At 45.1% G+C, this 21261-nt stretch overlaps 1 protein-coding gene and 2 non-coding genes across 4 annotated transcripts in view; all 3 read right to left on the reverse strand.

Annotated features, from left to right (window-relative positions):
* Positions 1–19599, reverse strand: part of PPAN (peter pan homolog) — a 61062-nt gene extending 41463 nt beyond the window's left edge. Inside the window, exons 1-6 of one of the 2 annotated variants that reach the window (XM_069604049.1) lie at positions 19395–19599; positions 16245–16415; positions 12079–12180; positions 11405–11455; positions 5336–5506; positions 86–162 (exon numbers count right to left, since the gene is read on the reverse strand). In XM_069604049.1, coding sequence (XP_069460150.1) covers positions 86–162; positions 5336–5506; positions 11405–11455; positions 12079–12180; positions 16245–16415; positions 19395–19412 — 590 coding nt within the window. In that variant the 5' untranslated portion in view covers positions 19413–19599. The remainder of the gene's footprint in view (positions 1–85; positions 163–5335; positions 5507–11404; positions 11456–12078; positions 12181–16244; positions 16416–19394) is intronic. The other variant, XM_069604051.1, reaches the window with a different exon arrangement.
* On the reverse strand, positions 10429–10557 carry LOC138448243 (small nucleolar RNA SNORA19). The gene has a single exon (XR_011260086.1). It is a non-coding gene; the product is annotated as a small nucleolar RNA SNORA19 (small nucleolar RNA).
* LOC138448245 (small nucleolar RNA SNORA19) lies at positions 12995–13123 on the reverse strand. The gene has a single exon (XR_011260087.1). It is a non-coding gene; the product is annotated as a small nucleolar RNA SNORA19 (small nucleolar RNA).
* Positions 19600–21261: the final 1662 nt, after the last annotated feature.

Here is a 21261-nt window from a genome sequence, read left to right on the forward strand (position 1 = left end):
CAGCATACAGCACATTGCCTTGCCCAGGTAGAAACACCCACTGTTTCCTTGGGGAGCATTGGAATTGCGCTGTGCAAATACTTACTAGTGACGGAATTCTATAAGCTGGGTTTCAGGGTCGTAGTTCATAAGGATACACCTCCTGATGGTATTTAGATTCACCTGAAATAGAAGAATGACAATTCCAGGAGACTGAAGCAGAGGCTCAAACACGGACCATCTATTTGACTTTAAAAAGCCATGCAAGAAAGAGCATACACTGTTGGACTGCAGCGCTGGCACCAACCTAGTGTGAAGCTTTCTGCATGCTATCCCCTCTAGACCCTTAACTTTGTCGTCATACACGGTTGTGAACGCCCACATTATGCCTTTTTGGTCACACTCCGTACCCTGAAGCAGCCCTTGTGTGAGCACTTACAAAAAACTAGCGAAATAAAGGCTCTGTCACCATCCACTGCATTCTAAACATTCCAAACTCTGAAGCTAAAGGGATTTCAGAAACATCTCTGAACTTCCTCCCGAAAGAAATACGAACTACGGGAGACCATCTAAAAATCCAGAAAACTCCTAAAAACCCGACTCTACAGCATCGAAGGGGATGAAAAACCCTAAACTGCATCTACGCACCACGAAATGCACAAATTCACAGAAAGGAACCCCTCAAAACCATTGACCAACCCAACACTCCCGACATGAAGCAAGACCAAGCCACGGGATCTATCCCCATGAATACATTCCAACAAGGGAACACAACCAGAAAAGCTGAGAACCACCACCAATGTAATGCAGAAATAAGCCCAAACCCAACCAGATACGTGCCTGCCAGCATTAGCTTACTCGCATTGGTTAGTCTTATCCTGAATGTAACATAACTGGGTGAACACCCAACAAACTTAGTCTGGGTGCGTAGGTTGGACACAGTCTGCATCTGGCTTGGTAGTATGGCTGATCCTGGTGTACCCTGCTACGCTCAGGGACTGGTACTGTAGCTTCTAGATCAGGATCGGTTGATTGCGACGAACACCCGGCAGGATTGTTGGGGATGAGGAGTGTTGAACCGGGATGGATTGGAGGGGATGGGAGATGGGTCACACGCAGATGGGCACTGGAGACGAGAAGGGTATCGCTCTTGGATGTGTGGTGAGTAGGAAGTGTGTCCCGGCTGAATGAACAGTGGGCGATGTATCACACTTATATGGACTTCGAGGGGGTGAGAAATGCCGACAGCAAGGAGGATGGGTAGGGTGCAGAAAACATACTTCACTAGGATTGAATGCTGGGGACAGGGAATGTATCACCTGGATGAATTGCTGGGAGCGTTAAATGCATCACACTTCGGAATATTGGTGGTAGGAAAGTATTTAACACTAACCGTACCAAAATCATCAAACAATCAACAACAATACATCTTCCGCACCACACGCACTTCACAACACTCGACATGGAAACAAACCATACACAATCACACCTCACCACATGACGGACACTAACTGAAAACACACCAAGGCTCAGTGATCGGTTTCACTGAAGCTGCCAATAGCACATCAAAGCTCTTGCTCTTTTCCCCTCTCATCCCAACAGACCCCGCAACCCCCTCCTTCCATGGCATATATGCCAAATCGCCAAGAGCCAACGCAAGTGGCAACAGGGCAGGGTACAAGATCCATTAACATTTCATGGAAAGCCCTCCCTTTTCCTCCGCTGACGGTCATCACCAGACATGGATTACAAGAATCCCATGCTGATTTATCAGAGTTACCTCAACATCCAGAGATAAAGCCTGTAACGAGGTTTTCCAAACTGGGATAGGCATGTGGAAGGCCAGCCATAGTGGACAGATGGGAACAGTTTGAGCAGTAAGGCGTAGACTAACGAGGGAGAGAACTGTCGTGAAATAGTTCCCGATTAATGAAAATGCATTATTAAAACACTTGCACTGCGAGCCATTTATCTACGAGTTCTATCCCAGAGTCTCGTTAGCTTGAAACTAAATTTGCCAGGAGCTACTTTCGGCTCCCCGGACAGTTCGTGCCTTATGAACATTCATGTGACAATAAGAGTTTAAGAACCTAAATAAAGCATTAGGACACTATCTAAACAGAACACATTTTGCAAAACGTTACTGTGCATATCCTGTGGAAGTTATATTTGCAGTCCATGTGTGCCTACTCCTAGTTCCCCAGCAGTAGCTCCTGCGTACTGGGTGATGCCCTACACCCAGGAGGTGGATTCCTGCTCCTTGAATCTGAATTTCGAACCCGGTGCTTTACTCACTGGGATTTTTTCATGACTTTGAAGGCAAGCAAGACTTCTGACTTCACCTCCTGCATTTATGTTTGTGCTGGGGACTGACGAACATCGTGTTTTATCATTTGCATCACAAGCCACCTTCCATGGACTGCTGTGTGGGAGCTGCGTCCCCCCCACCCCTCTTTGTTCTATGTTTGCTATGTTCCAGACATACCCTGAACATGCTGGTGGCAGGTTTCTTTTGAACGTCTATTTTTGATGCATTGTCCCTGCCCTCTTTCGCATGCCGTGATAATGCATCGAAGGGGACCATATACTCAAAATGGCTCATCTTTGTGTTTTAAGTCCTGTTCAAGATGATGATCCTACCTTGCCAGGTGCAAGAGCCCTTTCTTGATGCCCATTGGTGGGATTGTTGCAAGAAGCCAACGTAGGCTCACCTTGTGTATGCTGGCAGAAGTGAGAAGGGGGCTGTATGCCCCATATACACATTGCTCCAGGGGCTTGGATTTTGCGCTGTCCACTTTTGGCCAGCACCCACCAGGTCTGAATACTGCATGCATCCACTGTGTGGGCGTGGGCCACCTCAGCATGTGGATCTACGGAGACAAGCTGGAAGCAGGAACAGAGGCAACCACTGGAGCAGTGCTGTCCCAACTACAGGCCGCAAGGGCCTGAAACATGCCAGATTGTCTGGATAATCAATATCCAGGAGATAATGTGCATACACAGATTCTAAGTATAAGCAAATTTGAGATAAATAGTGAGGGATAGAAAACCTGCCTGGATTCTAGACAACCGTGGACTAGATGAAGACTGACTGAGGGATGCTGAAGGACTACTCCAGAAGCCAATACTGGCTCAGCCAAGATCATAAAAAAATATTTTTTTAAGCCGACAGACAAGACCTCTGCAGGGTGCCTTCCTCATGGAACCAACCAGGCACATGTCCTGCTCGATGTACGTCGCCAGTTTTCGGATGGAGTGGGCATCTCTGCAAGGCCTGCATATAACTTACTCGTTGCAAGGACTTCCGACTAGTCAACCTGCTGGAACTCAGTGTGGGCATCTTCAAGGATATCCTGCGATGCTGAAAATCCCATGACTCCGTTTAGAAGGATCAGATGGTGTAGCAAGAGAAGCACAAACCCTGACTTCTATCAAACACGTTTCACTGTAACTGCAAGCAGACTACAGAAGTGTACCGATAAACCCAAATGACCAAACTTTCTGAACACGTTCATTTCTGAATTTGCTTTTGATAGTGGTTTGAATCTTGGATTAGTATGACAAGGGAGCATCATACACTGACACTTTTGAAGTATCCCAAAAAAGTGTTGAAGAACCACGAGCTAAACTTTACATTTCAACGTGTCTTTTAAAGTCACGTTGATTTATACTGGTCTTAAGAACTTGCCTGTACATTTTAGGCTACTCGAGTGTGTGTGAGAAAGAAAGCGCACACCCCCTTTCAACCCTCCTAACAGGGAAGCTTATCTGCTTCTCCAGGTTACCATTAAAACAAGAACTATGTGGTGAAAGCCTGCACTACACTATTGGGGAATCTTCCTAAACTGTCTTTAAAAGGACTTGTAGAAAATTCCCACAGCCGTGTTCCATCGCCACACACCTCCGTCAGCAGAGCCCCGTTTACTACTCTAACCCCCTCCACGTCGTCGTCCCCCTCCACCACCCACTCCCTCCCTCCCTCCATTTCCTTCCAAACCTCGCATTCTAATCCGTGGTCTAAATAGAACGCTTGGAATTGAGCTGCAGCATTTACAGTCCTCTCTGAAGTTAGGGCAAGCTTTGTGAACCAACTTCGCTTTGCCCTAGTATCATAATTGATGGCCCGTGTGTTTGTCTGGACCTTTAGCACTAGAATATGGCCAACAAATGTGTGCCAGTGAGTCGGATCTAATTTTGTCGAAACATTTAAATAGAGCCCAATTCTCCAGGGCAAATTATATACAGATAGGCCTGCCTTCCGTGGTCTGCAATAGGGCATGGGAACACATTCATATTTGCTGGATTGAATCAGATTTCTACGTGCCCAAGCTGAATGCATCGTTTGTGTGCATAAAACATTAAATGTTGTTGGGGGGGTGGGGGGGAGAACAGGAGTTCTACAAAAAACATGTGCAATACCAACCTTTCAACAAATAAAGGTAACTTGATACAGCATACATCCAGGTTCTCTGTGGCACCAAGTAAAGGCATGCTCTTCACTGCAGTCTACTCATTCCCTGCACTCGCACAAACACGTTCACGTTGCAGAGAACAATGTGGGGTCATTTCCTTTGTAATTCGCATTCATGACCTACACCCTGAGTTTTTCCACAGATATATACATTTTCATTATATCAGGAAACAAAGTTAACAGGAGGCAATTTATTTTCCTACGCCCTGCTACTTGGGAGGATTTGAAAGAAGCAAACATAAAAAGCAATGCGTTTTTTAGCTAAGAATATGCAGTACTCATCAAGATGTTAAAACACAAAGTGATGCCACAAAACACCACCATTCAATAACATTCTTAATTTCGACAATAAAAATATATTTAAAATCTGCACACATACTGGCGACTCCCACAACTTTGAGATCAGTAACATGCTCAGTGATGGCTAGACTAAACCAAGAAACCAGTAGGAAATCAAAGATGAAAATCCCTCATACTATAGGAAACCCCTATCTGAAATAAGACTGCCTGAATATACGAAACTAAGGACTCACAAAAAAGTACAGACACATCCTCCAGTGACACTCGCTATGGGGTTTACATTATCTTCAACTCCCCTGAAAACTAGTTAGGTGATGCACTCAATGTCAGTACACCAACAAGCTCTAAATATACATCACAGTATAGCCAAGCAAATTGCTGCTCCCGGATGCATCAGTGAGTTTACTTTGTAACAATCATATCAGAACTGTGCTGTCAACTGCATCGAGTCAAATGGCAACATTTAATTTTCCTACATTGGGGTCAAATTACAAGTTATAAACTATCACAATTCACGGGTTCAGCACATGTTCGGATGGGTTCAAAAGGGAGGAAGGGCCTACAGGACAAACTGCCATCACTCACCTTGTGCACATTGATGGAAGGGAACAGGTGCTGGAAGACAGTGGCCATGAGCTTGATGTGCATGCCCTGGAGGCCGAAGTTGTTCAGAACAAGAAGAGGAGGGTGTGTAAACTGCTGCTCGTGCATCCGGTGGCGCTTCAGGGAGGAGACTACATCCTTGACCAGGGAGTACTGTGGAAACAGCAAATCGGTTATGAGAGGGACTATAGAGGACAAGCAGCTGTATCATTCTAGGATCTGTATAGAGATGTACTGCCAACTCACCCGGTGGCAGCGGTTCAAACTCTTGGCAAGTTAGTATGTCTCCCTTGTGTACAAATTTGGGTTATCGGACAACAGAACTAATTCTCGAAAAAGTAACCAATAGATTGTGATGGGGCTAAATGAGGACACTAATCTATAGATGACAAACAATAGTGCCGTGTGAGAAATACTCATGAGGCGCAGAAAAAGAAACATTCCAGCATATCACTATGCCAAGCTTCAGCAATACAGGCGTCCCCACAATGCCCTGCCACCCGCCTGGACCCGGACAGGAACACTTGTGGATATGGAAGGTGCCTGGATACTCCAATCACCACATCAATCCCTGGACTCTAGTGCGTCATATGGTGAGTGAGTTATACATAATTGGATATGCTGCAAAAAACCTGCACACGGCCATTTTCTTGTTATTAACGAGTAACATTCACTGGGCTCATGCACTCTCCCAAACATGAGAGCCAGCATACAATTCAGCCTAATCAAGGTGCACTCACCATCAAATATCACTGCCACAAGATAGGCATGTTAAGAGCAAATGATAGCTAGATGGAAAATGTGTTAAATTGGGAAATATGCAAGAGTCTCAGCTAAGAACCATCGCTGGATAACAAAAAACAAATGGGCTGAACCAAAAAAAATTGGACAATGGATGCATAGTAGCCCCCACCCACCTAGCGCCATGAGTAGGTTTTGATCAGTGGTGGTACCAGCAGAGTAGTGCAAAAGGAAGGAGCTGGAATATTCTCGTCTGATAAAGAAACGCAAAGTAAAAATCCATCTACGTTGGATTACAAAAAAATATCCGGTTTGCAGCTCAATCACCTAAAAATTATCCCCCACCTAAAAATTATCCCCATTGGGAATGGGAATCCCCCCCTTAAAAAAAAAAAATTCCCACTTCAAAAACCACAGCTTAGGCCCTGTCAAGTAAAAACCTCGAGGGACAGGAATCCCATTTCACAGAAATTAATGCATCAGTGCGTTTACTTACAAAATAATTCACAGCCATTTATCATAGCTACCTTCTTTCATCTGCCTTCTGCTTGCCGAAACGTACTATGGCAGAGAAACAGGTGCCTCAAGGTAGATAAGATTGTGAACCAGGGATTTCATTGATAAAGCAACAGGATCCAAGGAGCGGATGAACGCTAACAAGGAGGCGAGTGTGGCGAGCGGGATGGTGTTAAGGGTGTTTTCTTAAAGCCCACTTGATAAGACTTCATAAAACTATGCCAATGGTTTACAGGTCCCCAACTCTTAGCATCAGTCTGTACCACTCATGGAACCTTGGTAGAGTAGTGGCAGAGCAGTCAGGCTCATAAGAGGAAGGTGCGAACTTTAAGTACACTGAACTGTAGGTAAGTACACTGAACCCAGTTAGTACAGTAGTATAAAGAAACACCAAAAAAGATAAAAAATATATTTACACAAGGAATATTTTAAAATATGTATAATCATACATAGGTATACTTAAAACATTTTCAAAAGCCACTGATAGTTAAGTTAGTAGTTGCTCGCGGTAATTGCTACATAGTTGCACACTAATGACAGTTCTACCGCATTATCGGAATGACCGCGCAAAACAAATGTACACAGGAATTGTATTTAGTTAGCAACGCCACATATGTCATTTAGGAATGAAAAGGGTTGGTTAGTTATACAGTAGGAGAGTTCAACGTTGTAGAGGCAGTTCGCTTTTAAAGTCTGCTCCCTTTAATTTTATAGTTTTTGGGGGAAAGGGAGGCCCTGACTAGTCCGTTTTCTCTTTTTTGCTGGGATGATGTGCAGGAGTCCTTTGTCACTGGATCCAAGGCTGCTGCCTGGCTCATACTAGGTATGCAGGGGCATTTCCGAATAGACAATCGGTTTATAGTGATTACATCAAAAATAAAACTAACCAAAGCATCGAATGCCATAGCATCAACAGGGTATCTTTTACATGTGAAAGTGCCTTTCCATTGAAACCAGTCCATCTTAAATATAAATGGACATGCACTTTTACATGTAAAAGATAGCCCTATTTCTAACTTTAAAACGTTACATGGAGCTGTCCAGTGCTGAAATGTCAGCACTGGCCAGCTCCTTAATGGTTTGTATATTGGGGTTCCGCCCTACAATCCCCACCCCCAACCCTAATATAACCCTTAATCCAACCCTAATGTAACCCTTAATCTAACCCTAGCCCCTAATCTAACCCCCACCCCACTAATTTCGATGGATCCATCGAATAATGGCTATTTGATGGAATGGAATTTCGTTGCATAAAATTTGATGGTTTGCCATTCGATGGAATGTCCAGATACCCAAAGATGGACTAATGTCAATGATTTAAAGACGATGCAGCCCCCCATGGCAAGCCAAAAGAGCACTCCGATATGTTCCCTCTTAATATTACCTGTAATAGTTCTTATGGCGTTGTTTTGAATACTTGGCACCGTTTGATGCACTTGCTGATGGCGCCAAGCATCAGCGAGTTCCTGTAATCAAGCCAGGAGAGGATGGTAGCTCTGGCGATTGTTGTGCTGTTATGTTGATTAAGCAGAGGTCTAATGCTTCTCAGAAGTCTTTGGTGGTACTGGCAATTTCTTTTAAGGCAGGAGACTTGGGCCTCAGCTCGCAATGAGGCCTGTAACTAGACACCAAGTGTCTTTACTTTTACGGAGACTTAATTGTCTCTTTGATCTTAAAAGAGGAATAAGCGGTATACGTTTTTTCCTGGCACAACAATAGCCAAAAGTCATTAGCTCAGTCTTGGTGCCATTTAGCCGCATCCATGTTTCAATGCAATTATATATAGCCGATATGTAGCTGTCACCGATTTAGTTTCTGCATAGCCCGAAGACCAGCCGTTAATCGTCGGCAAAATGGTAAAAATAAAAGTCAGTTCAGAGAGGGTTCAAAGTCTTATGAAGCCAGTTCCTGAGGATACTTTCTCTAGGATTAGATACTAGATGGCTTAACACAACGTCGCAGTAAAGGGACACAGCAGAGTGGGCACTCTGGAGCCACTCCTTGGTTGATGGTAAGCAATACCTTTTCACCCCACAGTACGTTAGTGTAGCAGCGACGGACCCGTCTCCGGATTCCTCGGTCTGGTGAGGAGGACAGTGTCTGGGAGGTTTTTGGAGAAGAGAACGAGCCTTTGGCATGGATTTATTCATCTTCTCAGGTCATTCTGCAGTTTTGGTGCCTTTTCCCTCAGCACAACAAAAGACAGTATTTGCCCAGCCAATCTTCACCAGCACTCTGATGAGGGGACTTGGATCGAGTTAGATTGTGTGTCTGGAGGTTAACCTGGAGCTCAGCAAACACTTGGACAGATTCGGCCTTTTAAAGACAACGCACTGCAATTGGGTAAGAGGTATGCTGGTTTTCGCCGTCTGTAGCTCTGGAGAGGCACAGCACCTCGGGAGATGGATCAGATTGTAGTTTGTCTAAGGGCTGGTTGGTCCACCAGCCAAATCTAAGGAGTGCTCATTGGAGCTCCTCTGTAGAGCAGGAAGCAGGGCCATGACAGCAGCCGTCGCTTCACAGCGTTGCAAAGGGTCTTCAGGTGTCCCTGGTCGTCGAAGGTCACTTCAGTTTCCAGTGGTCGACTTGCCTTTCACGTCAAGAACCTCACCTTTTATTCAGTTTCAGCACACACTCCTCTGCAATCTCACACGGTTTACAGACAGGGGCAGGTGGCTGTCCAATCAGGACAGCCAGCCCTCCAGGGGGCACTGGTTCCCTTCAGGCGCTCAAGCAGGGGAGTGAAAATATCCTCCCCCGCTCCTCCCACTTCCTGCCTGTCTAGGTGAGGACACCAAAGGCAAAAGAAACAGGACCCCCCCCTCCCAGAATAGTAGAAGGGCTAACAAAAGAATAACCATGCTAGAAATGGCGGGAAAAAAAAAAAAGAAAAGGAGCCACCATGTTAGACCAATGGTCACCCTATTGTGCACAACCGGGACAAATAGTCTGTAGTAAAAAAGACAGAATATATGCAAATGGATATTTCCCATCTGTGAAAGGTACAGTGAGCAAAAAAAAAGTAACATGAGCAGAGAGAAGGGGGGTTACTAGCTATCCTATTAACACTCCACATAAGGTGGCATGTGGTAATCTCTCATAGTATAAAGTCTTTGAAGGGATATTTTGCATCTCTCTATCCTTAGAACTGTTACTCCAGGATAAAGCAAGACTCTCAAAAGGAGAACCAAAAGGGTTCCCAGCAACACTGCACAAAAGGAGATGCCTTTAAAGAAGAGGAAAGTAGACTCCAAAGTAAAGTTAAAACAGAACAGAGTTCCAAAAGTCAGAGCAATTAATGAATGAGTGGGAAAAGGCTTCACAGATTCAGGATCGAAAGAAAAAAGGTTCAGAAGTACAGCAAAGTGCTGGGGTCTCACTAGGAGGGGGATGAAGCCTCCAAATTATAAATCTCTAACAGATTAGACAGCGTTACTGGATACATGCACGTTGGAGGTACACCCATGTATTATGTTTGTGTGTTTTGAGGGCAAGAGGCATTTGTGTCCAGATGGGAGCCTCGTGTGCCAGCGTTGCTATGATGCATTGGCTTATGTAATTTAGTTGACGGTCAATTTTATGTCTGTAGTGAGGTATTTCTAATTGTGCGGGAATGGCAAGATTCGGCTACATATAGTGTGCTTGGGCGTGAAGAGCGTTTGTGTTGGAGCCAACGATTCATGCCATGGACCACCCCCCAAGTTCTTACAGGCTTTAAATTGAATAAAGCAAAAAAGTTGGCAAGGACCAAGACACCCACCAAATACACAAAAATGAGCATGCTAGAAAAACACTATGAATCAGATTTACCCTAACTACAGTGTTTGAAGGTGACTGGCAGCACTGGCTACAGAACCACGCTGCTAATTTTCCTTCAGTATTAATGTAGCACATAAGAAATATCTCCGCTCTCACTGGCACAGAGACGAAGACAATGAAATGTGCACAGGCGACAGAGTACGAGTTTACAAGTATTTACTCAGAACTACCCACTGCCACAACCTGCATTAGACCAGGGTGAATGCAATATGGCTTGGCAACGTGAAATTGATAAAATGCAGGTGTAGAGATTTCTGTGCAGATAAACACACGGGTTTGTATCATTCCGGGAACTACGCAGGATTTAAAGAGGGCGGGGCATTATCAGTTGAACCCATTTTGAGGATCACAAAATAAATGTAAAAGATCGGACTTAAAGGGCACACCTTTCCTTAGAAGAGCCAATAGCAGTAGACATAGCAGGCACTGGGTTTTGTAAGATATTCAACTATACTTTCACAATGCAGCATCGAAGCGGTGCATTTACAAATCCTAAACCAACTCTAGGAATGGACCCTTGCAATTCTTACATTCTTCCCCCCCCCCCCCCCCCATTTACTACCTTTCCCTGAGGAGTCCCAATTGGCCCACACTACGTCAATCTATTTTCACCAAGCCATCTTGTGATCCAGAGTCCCAACTCAACCACATGCATTTGCATGCATTATGTAGGGCGGCAACACCATGCCTCGAAACACTTTAAACTAGCAAACAAAGCATACCTAGCAACCAGAGTGCATAATGTGCACACACCACAAACCATTGCGGGGCTCACAGATAGATGCCATTAGATATTGAAGTGCTCCGTATATATATATATATACATATATATATATATATTACACACACATACACACAAGCATTCAGACAATGATAAATCACATTTCAGTTCTGACATACAGTGCTCGACAAAACAAGCATAACTGATGAAGTATCCACACACCAACACAACCGCCGTGAACTGGTAATACACACCTGAATTACTTGGAAGGTCAGCGTTGGGCCTCTGGGGAGACGTGCTACTCTCTGAGGGAGAGAAGGGCCGTAGTTAATGTCCTATCCGTGAAACTACTAGACATGGTGTGTCAATATGTCAACAGCAGGGAAGGGACAGAGGCAGCAAAGAACAAAAGCCAGTCAGAAAATCAATGTTCGCTTCAACAACAACAAAAAAAGATACGAGTGCCTAAAATTGGGTTTGCTTGCCAACATGAATCCAGACCATGACTTTATATATGCAACCCCTAAAGACCAAATGACAGATCACATTGCAAAACCTACTCCCGCAATCCCATCCCTCTATTGGATGCATCAGTGCGTTTACTTTGAAACAAAATCACAGCACACTCAGACCAATGTGTTGTCATCATTTGCATCCAGAAATCCCCTTGCAAGTGATGAATCTTACAATGCAAGGAATGGGCAGAGGACAACATTGTATGCATGTAGTCTAGTGGTTAAGTTGATCTCTCCCAATGCTGCAGGTCCCGTATAAGCTAAAGGGGATGTGCCACTGCAGAATCAAATCTACAAGGCTGTAACAGATAACGGATATTAAAGTACACAAATTAAGCAAATCATGGTAAGTGGTGGGGTTGTAAAGTTTCAGATTGTGGATAAAATAGGATTCCCGAAAGAAAACTACTTACGAAATTAACACCGGTCGAGGTTTTACTGAATACCAGGAAATGGGTAACCCCAAGGGGACCAGCTACTGAGACAAAGTCCTTAAGCGAATTCTTCTTTCGGACCTAAACGACAAATATACAAGTACGGTTAACAGGATTATAAACCCAATAAGTTGCACAATGTAGACGGCACACAGGATCTTCTTAGAAAAGACACCCTGATTTACCACTGCCTCAAGCTCATCGTTTATGGAAGCAGATTCTGAAGAGCCAGTCCAAAGATACTTTTCTGTTAAACTGAACTTGAACGAATGAATATACAACCTGGTGAGTACTAAAGTGCAGCAGTATCTCTGGAGAAAGTTTAAAAACAGAGGTGTATATCCTTAACTCCTAAATCTGTTCTGCTACGTTAATGGGGTAAATGTGATACCACACCACTGTTATTTGCAATGTCTCCAGGTGCCCTGGTGGATCTGAACAAAAGGAAGTTGTGTGCGTGGGGGTGGGTCTGGAAAGGAGGGGCAAGGCAGCGAGTGTGGAGAGGGATAGTGAGACAGCTTTACTGTTACATGCACGTTGGAGGTAGCCATGTATTGTGCGTGTCTTTTTTGAGGGCTAGAGGCATGCGTGTCTAGATGGGAGTCTTGTGTGCCAGTGTTGCTACGATGCAACTTGGCGGGGGTGGGGTTATGTAATGCAGTGTAGTGAGATAGTTTGAATTGTGCGGGAATGGCAATGTTGGATACATATAGGTCGCCTGGGCATGAATAGTTTGTGTTGGGGCAAACCAAACTATTCATGCCATGGACCACCAACCCAGTTCATACAGGCCTTAAACTGAACAAAGCAAAAAGTTGGCATGGGCTGAGACATCAAAGCAGACAAAAATGCGCATGCTAGAAAAACACTTTATGAATCAGATTTACCCTAAAGACAGTGTTTGGAGGTGACTGGCAGCACTGGCTACAGAACCACGCTGCTAATTTTCCTTCAGTATTAATGTAGCACATAAGAAATATCTCCGCTCTCACTGGCACAGAGACGAAGACAATGAAATGTGCACAGACGACAGAGTACGAGTTTGCAAGCATTTACTCAGAACTAGCCATTCAACACATTCACCTCAGACAGGAACACATTTTGAGTGTCAAAAATAGATGTTACGGATCAGGCATAATAGGGCAGGCCTTTCCTTAGGAGTGCAAAGTACTTAATAGCAAGTAAAGGCATATAGCAGACACTGGTTTTGCGCGCCACGCGGCTATGCTTTTACATTGCTGCATCGCATGTGACAATCTTCAACTGAAATTCTAGTAAGGGACCCTTGCAATTACTACATTTCCCCCCACGATAGGCTACCTTTCCCTGATGAGTCCCATCCACGGTCTCAACTGGCCCACACTCTCACAAGTAAATGTATTGTGAAAAACCAGAGGGTGTTTCACAAACTAGTCCCCGGAGATCCTATACTCAGGTGGCCAGGGAAAGGTCATCACTTTTGGATCCCGACCCGGGGGGTGGGGGGGTAAGGACAAGCAAGAAAGGATCACCTGGGTAGGGGGTCATTGAGGAGTGGGGGAGAAGCACCCGATTGTGAGACATGGTATCCCTTTTTCCACAACCCAGCTAACCCATATACCCACTCTTATGGTAAACTACAGCTCCCATAATTCCTCCCCACTTCACATTGACAACAGTACTGAACAGACGAAGATGATGAATGAGGCCAGGAAGATTATCTCTACTGACTCGCAATGGCTCCGTCCCCTTAAGGAGACCAGACAGGGTCAGGCACGTAAATCCTAACCATATACACATGACACTTGTTAACACTGCCTGTCAGGGTAAAAGCTGGCGCACAGGTGCCCACGGAGCGAGGCTGGGTACGAGAAGGAGCAGCTCTTTGGGGGCTGAGGCGAACCAGGCTATGGACACTGAAGGCCAAGGGGCTGATCGGCAGGTGCGAATAACGAGAAGGCCAGGCACAAATTCCACACGATGGGAAGCCGTAAGCATTCCAAGATTGAAACCCGAGTGAGCAGAAAGGAGACACCTTCAAGGTGCTTCAAAGCTGCACGCTACCCTCCCTGGTGAACAGAGGTGGTGTTGGTAACAGCCTTGACTGCTGCATGAAAGGAGTTAAAGAAAACCCCAATTAACACAACCAGTGAGTTATTGATGGCAACAAGAGTCCGATTTTTGTAAAAGCAAAAGTAACCAAATGTTGAAGGTTGTGTGTGTGCGCCGATTAAAACAGGAAATGGAAAGGACAATTGCTGAATTGTGAAGAAAGTAACGTCCTGTGAGGCAGAATCACACATTCCAAGCTTTCTGAAATGTCCCGAGTTGAAGTATATTAAAATGTGTACCGAAGGCAAGAAAGTAATCGCGATCCCGAATGAAAGTTGAAGTGAAAAGCAAAGTATGTGAACTCTGAATATGCCAAAAGGGACTTTGAGATGAGAGCAGAGTAAAGAGAAGAAACTAAAAATACCAAAAAGTATTCAGGTTGCATATGAACTTTGAAAGAGGACAAAAGGCAAAGTAAAGAAGATGAGAAACTACAATTACCAAGAGGCATTGGTGTTGCAAAATGAGGCAGATTGTTGAAATGTTAAAGGGTGGTCATGCAGAGGTGTATGTACAATCCTTGCAGTTTCTAAAGTCTTCGGCGACAGTAAAAAGATAGAAACGCAGGGAAGGGAACCCTCGCAAAGAGAAAGACAGGCTAGAGCCCAGCAGAGGGAACCATGTGTTGAATTGTGGCAAAATAAAAAAGTCAGGAGTAGAACCGTGTATTTATGACAAGGCGGACGAAGCCTACGAAACTTAGTGAACTGCCAAAAGTGAGAAGCCCAAGCCCAAACTGTTGAATTGTACCAGTAAGTAAAGTGTGCAAGACTGATAACTGCCATCACCTATCCTTTAAGAAACTCCCGAGACCCTGTGCTGCTGAACGTGGTGAATGGAGTAGTTACATAAGCCATACTAGCATTTCTTTCGAGACACTATTTTTCCTTTTGTATTTCAGCAACACATTTGTCATTTGGTAAGGGGGCAAGGTTCGTTTTTTAGGCCTTTTTATTTTGACTAGACCGACTTGGACTTGTTTGTTATTTGTGTTTAAAGGTCGAGACTACTCCCATTCTAGAGTTAAGGCCAGTTAGGAAAACTAACAACCCAACCAAAATACCCAAGTAAAGGTTTTCGAAAGAATTTGTTGTGTCTACTATGTATACCATGCCTTCCTTACACAATTTATAGGCAAGTAGATGGTAGACTGCTTTCTTCATTCATGTGAACAAGGGGCAAGGTAGCCTCTAAGAGCTGATTAGAGCAATTAAAACGTGTAATTATGGACAATTACAGTTTGTGTCACGTTGTGAACTTATGTTAATATGTGAAACCATCAGTGGGCCATCTAGTGTTGCTCCAGGTACGCGTTTCCTGCACATCATGATTCTTTGAAGCCATCATCTACTGGACCTCACTCACCAAACGTTTCAGGTAACAGGATCTCATTTATAAGTGCTCCTGTTACATTAAAGTAATTTGCTTTCCTGTGGCAACGAAGTAGATCAAAGGCCTCACAAAATGGCCTTGCTTTCTTCAAGAAATAAAAAGGCCTGATTAATTCCAGGGCATGAAAAGGAGCATTTTTGAAATTGGGCTACGTCTTTTATCCTGCAGCAGACGTGTGAATTTTTTCAAGATATAACGAAATCTATTCAGGCTCATTAAAATCACATTGAAAACAAGGAGCAAAATAAAGACTTGGGAGGGTGCTAAACCCAGCTCGTAGGTGTTAGGCATCGCTAAGATTACACAAGTCAACACTGTAACTGGATGAGAAATGGAAGGGTGAGGGGCCCCAACAAGGGGATGTGGCCTGAATGTTGGGCGTACTAAACAGTGACGGGTTTAGCCTAACGGGACAACACCCGACCCAAACAATGCACCACGAGAAACTGCTAACATGTAACTTTGAGTCACTGAGTATGGTCTCATATTGAATGTATCCAGTCGGCATACTGTAAATTCATTTAACTGGGTTTGATGAAGTTTGGCTTGTATACATTATCTGTACTATCACAATTACTTGTCCCCAAGATGCAAATTCCAATGGCGTGACTGCCAGTACCATGGTCACAGGGAGGGAACATGATCATTGCAGGAACTCTTACTTTAAGTGAAGTAGCAGTGAAAGGCTCCATCACCCTCCTCATGTTTGTGATGAGTTCCTGCACATTCTTGCCGATTTGCCCTCTGTGGAAAACGAAAGAGTGAGGTACAGAAGTGAACTCCTCCTGAGCGACATGGATGGCACTGGCACGTGACTTCTTCTGGTTTTTGGTCTGCATGGGGAGAAGGAAAAAGGGGGTAAAGTCAAGAAACGAAGGAAATGCAAATCTGTTTCTACTGTTAACATCACTCCCTAGGGCAAATTGTAACCACGTTTGTATTCCTAACCAAGCGGTCGCCACAATTTTGGAAACAAGTTAGTGGTTTCGTGGATGCATCAGTGCGTTTACTTGAAAATCATGGTAACTCAAAGTTAACTTGCTTTCATCATCGCATCCAAAAAGTTAAAAGCTGAAGTTTGCATCATTTAAAAAAAATGATTAGTCTAAAGATCATTTACTACGTTTCAGTTCCAAGGAACCTTTCACATAAGTAAACATTAAAAATATCTTTGTTATAAAAACAATTAAGACATCAATAAAATAACGGTTTTTTAAAATATATATATACGTACACCACAAAAGCTGTATGCAGAAACCTTTATACTTCTTGACCTCAATATGCATACAAGGTTACTTGACTTTTCACTGTGTACTTATGGAGGACCCATTAGCCTTGACGGCTAACCTTGCTACCTTGAACTTGTTTGGCTACAGCTCCCAGAGTTGCCCCATCACAAACCTAGGTCGGCCTTCCATACCAAGTCCACCAGGCTACAGTATACAAAATCAGCACTAACAAAAACCAAGCCGTTCTCTGAGGCATATTCGATGCAGGCCAAATAAGTAGTCGAGGATAACAATGTCATCCGTGTAGGACGACCACACCATTTGTGTGCTGCCAATTTTTGGAAGGGTATTACGTATCCTGATCAAGCTATTAGGCAGATTAGCAATATAAACGTTAAACAGTAGTGGGGCTAGCACACGTCTGTGTTACTTACAACTCGATTTGTCATTATCGGCCCAATGGCCACGCCGCCCCATCACTGTCCAACCGTACCTGGTATTATTTAGCTATTAGTCCTTATAATAGCCAAACAATTTCTCAGCTTATGCCACAGCCTCAACAGGCAGACCATGTGAAAGGCTTTCAGGTCCACATAATGTTTGCCTTTCTTCAAAGCCTCTCGGGTCATGCCATCAAGCAACATGATGCCCCACCTCTGAACACAGTACGGAAAATCACCAATAATCCAGCATGATACACATTTTGCAACTCCCCCAGCACAGCAATATTTTGCACGTCACATACAGCATGGAAAGTAGACCGTAATTTGCGGTGGACAGCCAGATACATTTTTGGAAAATCGGTATAAACACTGTTTTGCCTCCACAACGCCCCCTGTACACACTTTACTGAAAAGGGTTGCTATGATAGTGTCACAGTATTCTTAGCTTTGGCATATTTGCCAACCAGTTAGTCGCCAGGGCTCGCAAGCGTTTATGTTTTCCAATAATTAGCACATGGTCACCTTTGCCAAAATGTAATTCAAAAGGAACCCTTATTTCCCCATCGCTAAAGAACAGTGCTGTATCATAATAGTTTGCAAATAAGAATATGAGGCCCTGCCAAACCCAGGAACAAAACTGTTGTAGCTCGGGGGAGCGGGGCTATTATGACCGGAGGTGGGGACGCGGCTAAGGGAAATATAAGTAGAAAAGGGAGTTCCTGTGGGAGATGGGCCCTCGCCTCAACAGGGAGATCATCAAGTGGGGGAGCAGCAGTCGCTAACTCAGCGTGACCCTGAACAGCAAACTCAACCAGAGAAGCCATATCAAGAATACTCAGCAAGAAAGATGGCGGCGCTGACCCACTCCTGAAGAGCCATGCCTCCTTGGACAAAGGTCAGTGTCTACAAGGCAATCAGACCTACCCTGAAGTATGCCACCACAGTCCGGATGACCTGCAAAAGAGTACAGATAATCCAGAACAAGGCCCTGTGGACAGTGTCTGGAGCTCCGAACATCTAGCGAATCAAGAACGTCTGCAAAAGACTGGATCAGAACCAGAACCCTCTACCCGTGGCCCATCACGGCGAAGACCCTGTGAAACCAGTCCTACTGTGACAAGAGCACACAGACCATGAAGAAACCCAACACACGACTAAATACTCGAGATGGAGTAAGGCCCAAGTCATGGTATCCAAAAATCACTGAAGGCTAAAATCTGTCAGCAAGAAGCCAGGTGGGCCACCTCATAATTGAGTACTGGGACGAGGAAAAGTGGAATGCTGATCCTTACCACACGATCAAAACCAGAAGAAAATAGGATTTGCTCTCCCCTCTAAGGCAGAACAGCTAAAACATACTAACTGCGGAAAATGGAAACTACTCGGGATGTAGAAAAAGGACACGGTACACCGGTACCAAATGGGTTTTACCGAAACTGGCAAGAACAAAACTCCTCAAACCCGGTTGAAAAGTCAAGTTATTGCTGAATTCTATCAAGCTACCACGAATGGTATTGTCCCAGCCAAACAACCGTCGTCCACGGTTATATTTTTGTTATCTTAAGAATGGACGTTTCTTATACTACAGTTGTATAATGAACTATTTTCCCTGATCTCAATACAGTTCCTGCATTTCCAAGGGCCGCTTTTATCTCTCCCCCGCAAGTTTCTCACGAGCTTTGAAGCAACGTACATTACAATAAGGCACCTGGTAAAAAGACGATATAAAACTGCAACGATTATTTCTCCAATGCTCAGTGGGGGTAACCACGTTAAGTTGCACGCTTCGTTAAACCGAACGGAGATACCTGCCTAGTAGCGAAGCCACGGCGCCTGACAAAACCTGCCAGTGGATGCCCAACGATTGTTCGTCGTCGCCACAGCCGTCAGGGAAATACTCTGAGCAACGTTTCCGGCCCACTGTGGTTTAAAACAATCCATTTTCCAATCGATGTTCAGCTCGTAGAAGGGACCCTTAAGACCCCACCACCAGAGGCCCTCATGAATACCACCCACGTGTTTCTGCTTCACGTGCAACACGACTTGAAGCGCTCAGATGTCTTTGGGCGAGGCGCGCGTTACAAATAAAGAAATAATACAACATTCCTAACAGCTCCCAGTGCCGCACGACTCTACTCACCTTCCCCTTGTACACCATGGCTGCAGTTACTCACTACCCTGCAGAGAATCACCCTAAGCCTGCGGACAGAACCCTCAAAAGGCCGCTGGTCTGACACGTTGTCCAGACAGCAGCCGCATGGAGGAGGAGCGCAGACACTTCCGGTGGGCAGCGACAGGGTCACGTATGCTTCCGGTTTCCCCAAGATGGCTGCGAACGTAAAGCTCCCTCACCAACATGGCCGGGACATAAAGGTCGGTCTTTAGCACGTGGTTGGTCGTATCCTGCTAGCGATACACTCCGACATACATCGACTGCTGCGAATGGTCGGCCTGGTTCAAGATGGCCACTGAGTACAGTCGATTCCGGTTCAAGATGGCAGCAGAAGTAACAAAATTATCCGCTTATTTGTTGGTAATCTTCACTATCTCCACATATCCATCTCCCTCGTCCCAGTCTGTACTTTTGAGGTGTTCGGTTGCCCAACCCAGCAACCAATTTACAAGTTGTAATTGTTCGCCACTACTGGAAGCATAAATCACTCCCACAATCCTTAGTTTTTTTTTCCTGTACCCTGACGTCAGAGCTTTCAAGTTTGTCAATGCCTTGCACGAGAGTGCCACGCGGTTCGATTTTTTTTCTAGGACGTATGCAATTTGTTGTCCTACATTTGAGAAAGAAAACACAACCACAGTTAAATCATAGCTCTCAACCATTTGTGTCACAAAGGCGGGTGAAATCACCCGATTTTGTTTTTGGCGGGTGAGACGCCCATTGGAATGAATGGGCGTGCAGGAGGGTTGGCGGGTGAGTCCGCCCTTTACAAGGCGGGTGACACCCGCCAAAAGCGTGTGAGTTGAGAGCTATGGTTAAATGTTAAAGGTATTTGTACCGCGCACCGTCACCAACGGAATTGGTCCCCAGGCGCTCTGGCGGATCTGTAAGGTGGGGTGGGTTAGTAAGGTGAAGAGGGAGTAGTATAGTGAGAGGAGTGGTGGTCTGTTGGCAGCTTCAACTCGGTTTACACCAGATGCTGAGCTTTGGTGCTGGTATCGGGTCTGTGATAGGCCGCGTGTGCTGTTGGTCCGGTTTATGTGTTGTTGCAGTGTTGTGACGTGCGTGCGGCTTGTTGTGCGAGAGATGGTTGTGTGAGTTTGAGTGAGATAAGTATGCAGAGTTTGAGCTTATATTGGTTAGTGGGTTACCTGACCTTTAGCATGCTAGCATTGCAGTTCTGTCCCAGTGTGGCACCAGCTGGTCCCCACAGCTCTATCCGGATGCGGCGCGGGCCAATGTCCAGAATTCTTTCTGGGTGTGGGCAAGCCAACAATTCACAGTCCCATCCAGATGCGGCGCAAGCTAGCATTCTGAAATCTGTCCAGGTGTGGGCATGCTATCATTCGCAACCACATCCGGATGCTGCGCTGGCTGGTGTTTGCAATTCCAAGTGTGGCACACGCCAACACTCAAGTTTCATCAAGGCGCGTAGCTTGCTATTCTTCAATTGATCCCATCTAGATGCAACGCAGGCTAATGCCCACAATTCCAGGTGTGGCCTGGGCTAGTCTTCAGCTTTCACCTAGGTGCGGGCATGCCAGCGCTCATGGTCCTATCTAGATGAGATGCAGGCTGACATTCTCCGTTCTGTCCAAATGTAGACATGCTAATATTCACCACTCCATCTAGGGCGGGCATGCTAGCATTCATAGTTTCCTCTAGATGAGACGCAGGCCAATGTCCACAACTCCTTCCAGGTGTGTCCATGCTAATATTCTCAATTCTATCTAGATGTGTCTGCCGGTCTGGATATGATGCGTCCGGTACGTGCGAGTGGGCGATTCACTTGAGGACTTTCGCCTGTGTCTAAGTATGTGTTCCGTCTCTGGAG

Source organism: Ambystoma mexicanum, chromosome 3q, assembly GCF_040938575.1.
Source record: "Ambystoma mexicanum isolate Mex_15411 chromosome 3q, UKY_AmexF1_1, whole genome shotgun sequence".
NCBI lineage: Eukaryota > Metazoa > Chordata > Amphibia > Caudata > Ambystomatidae > Ambystoma > Ambystoma mexicanum.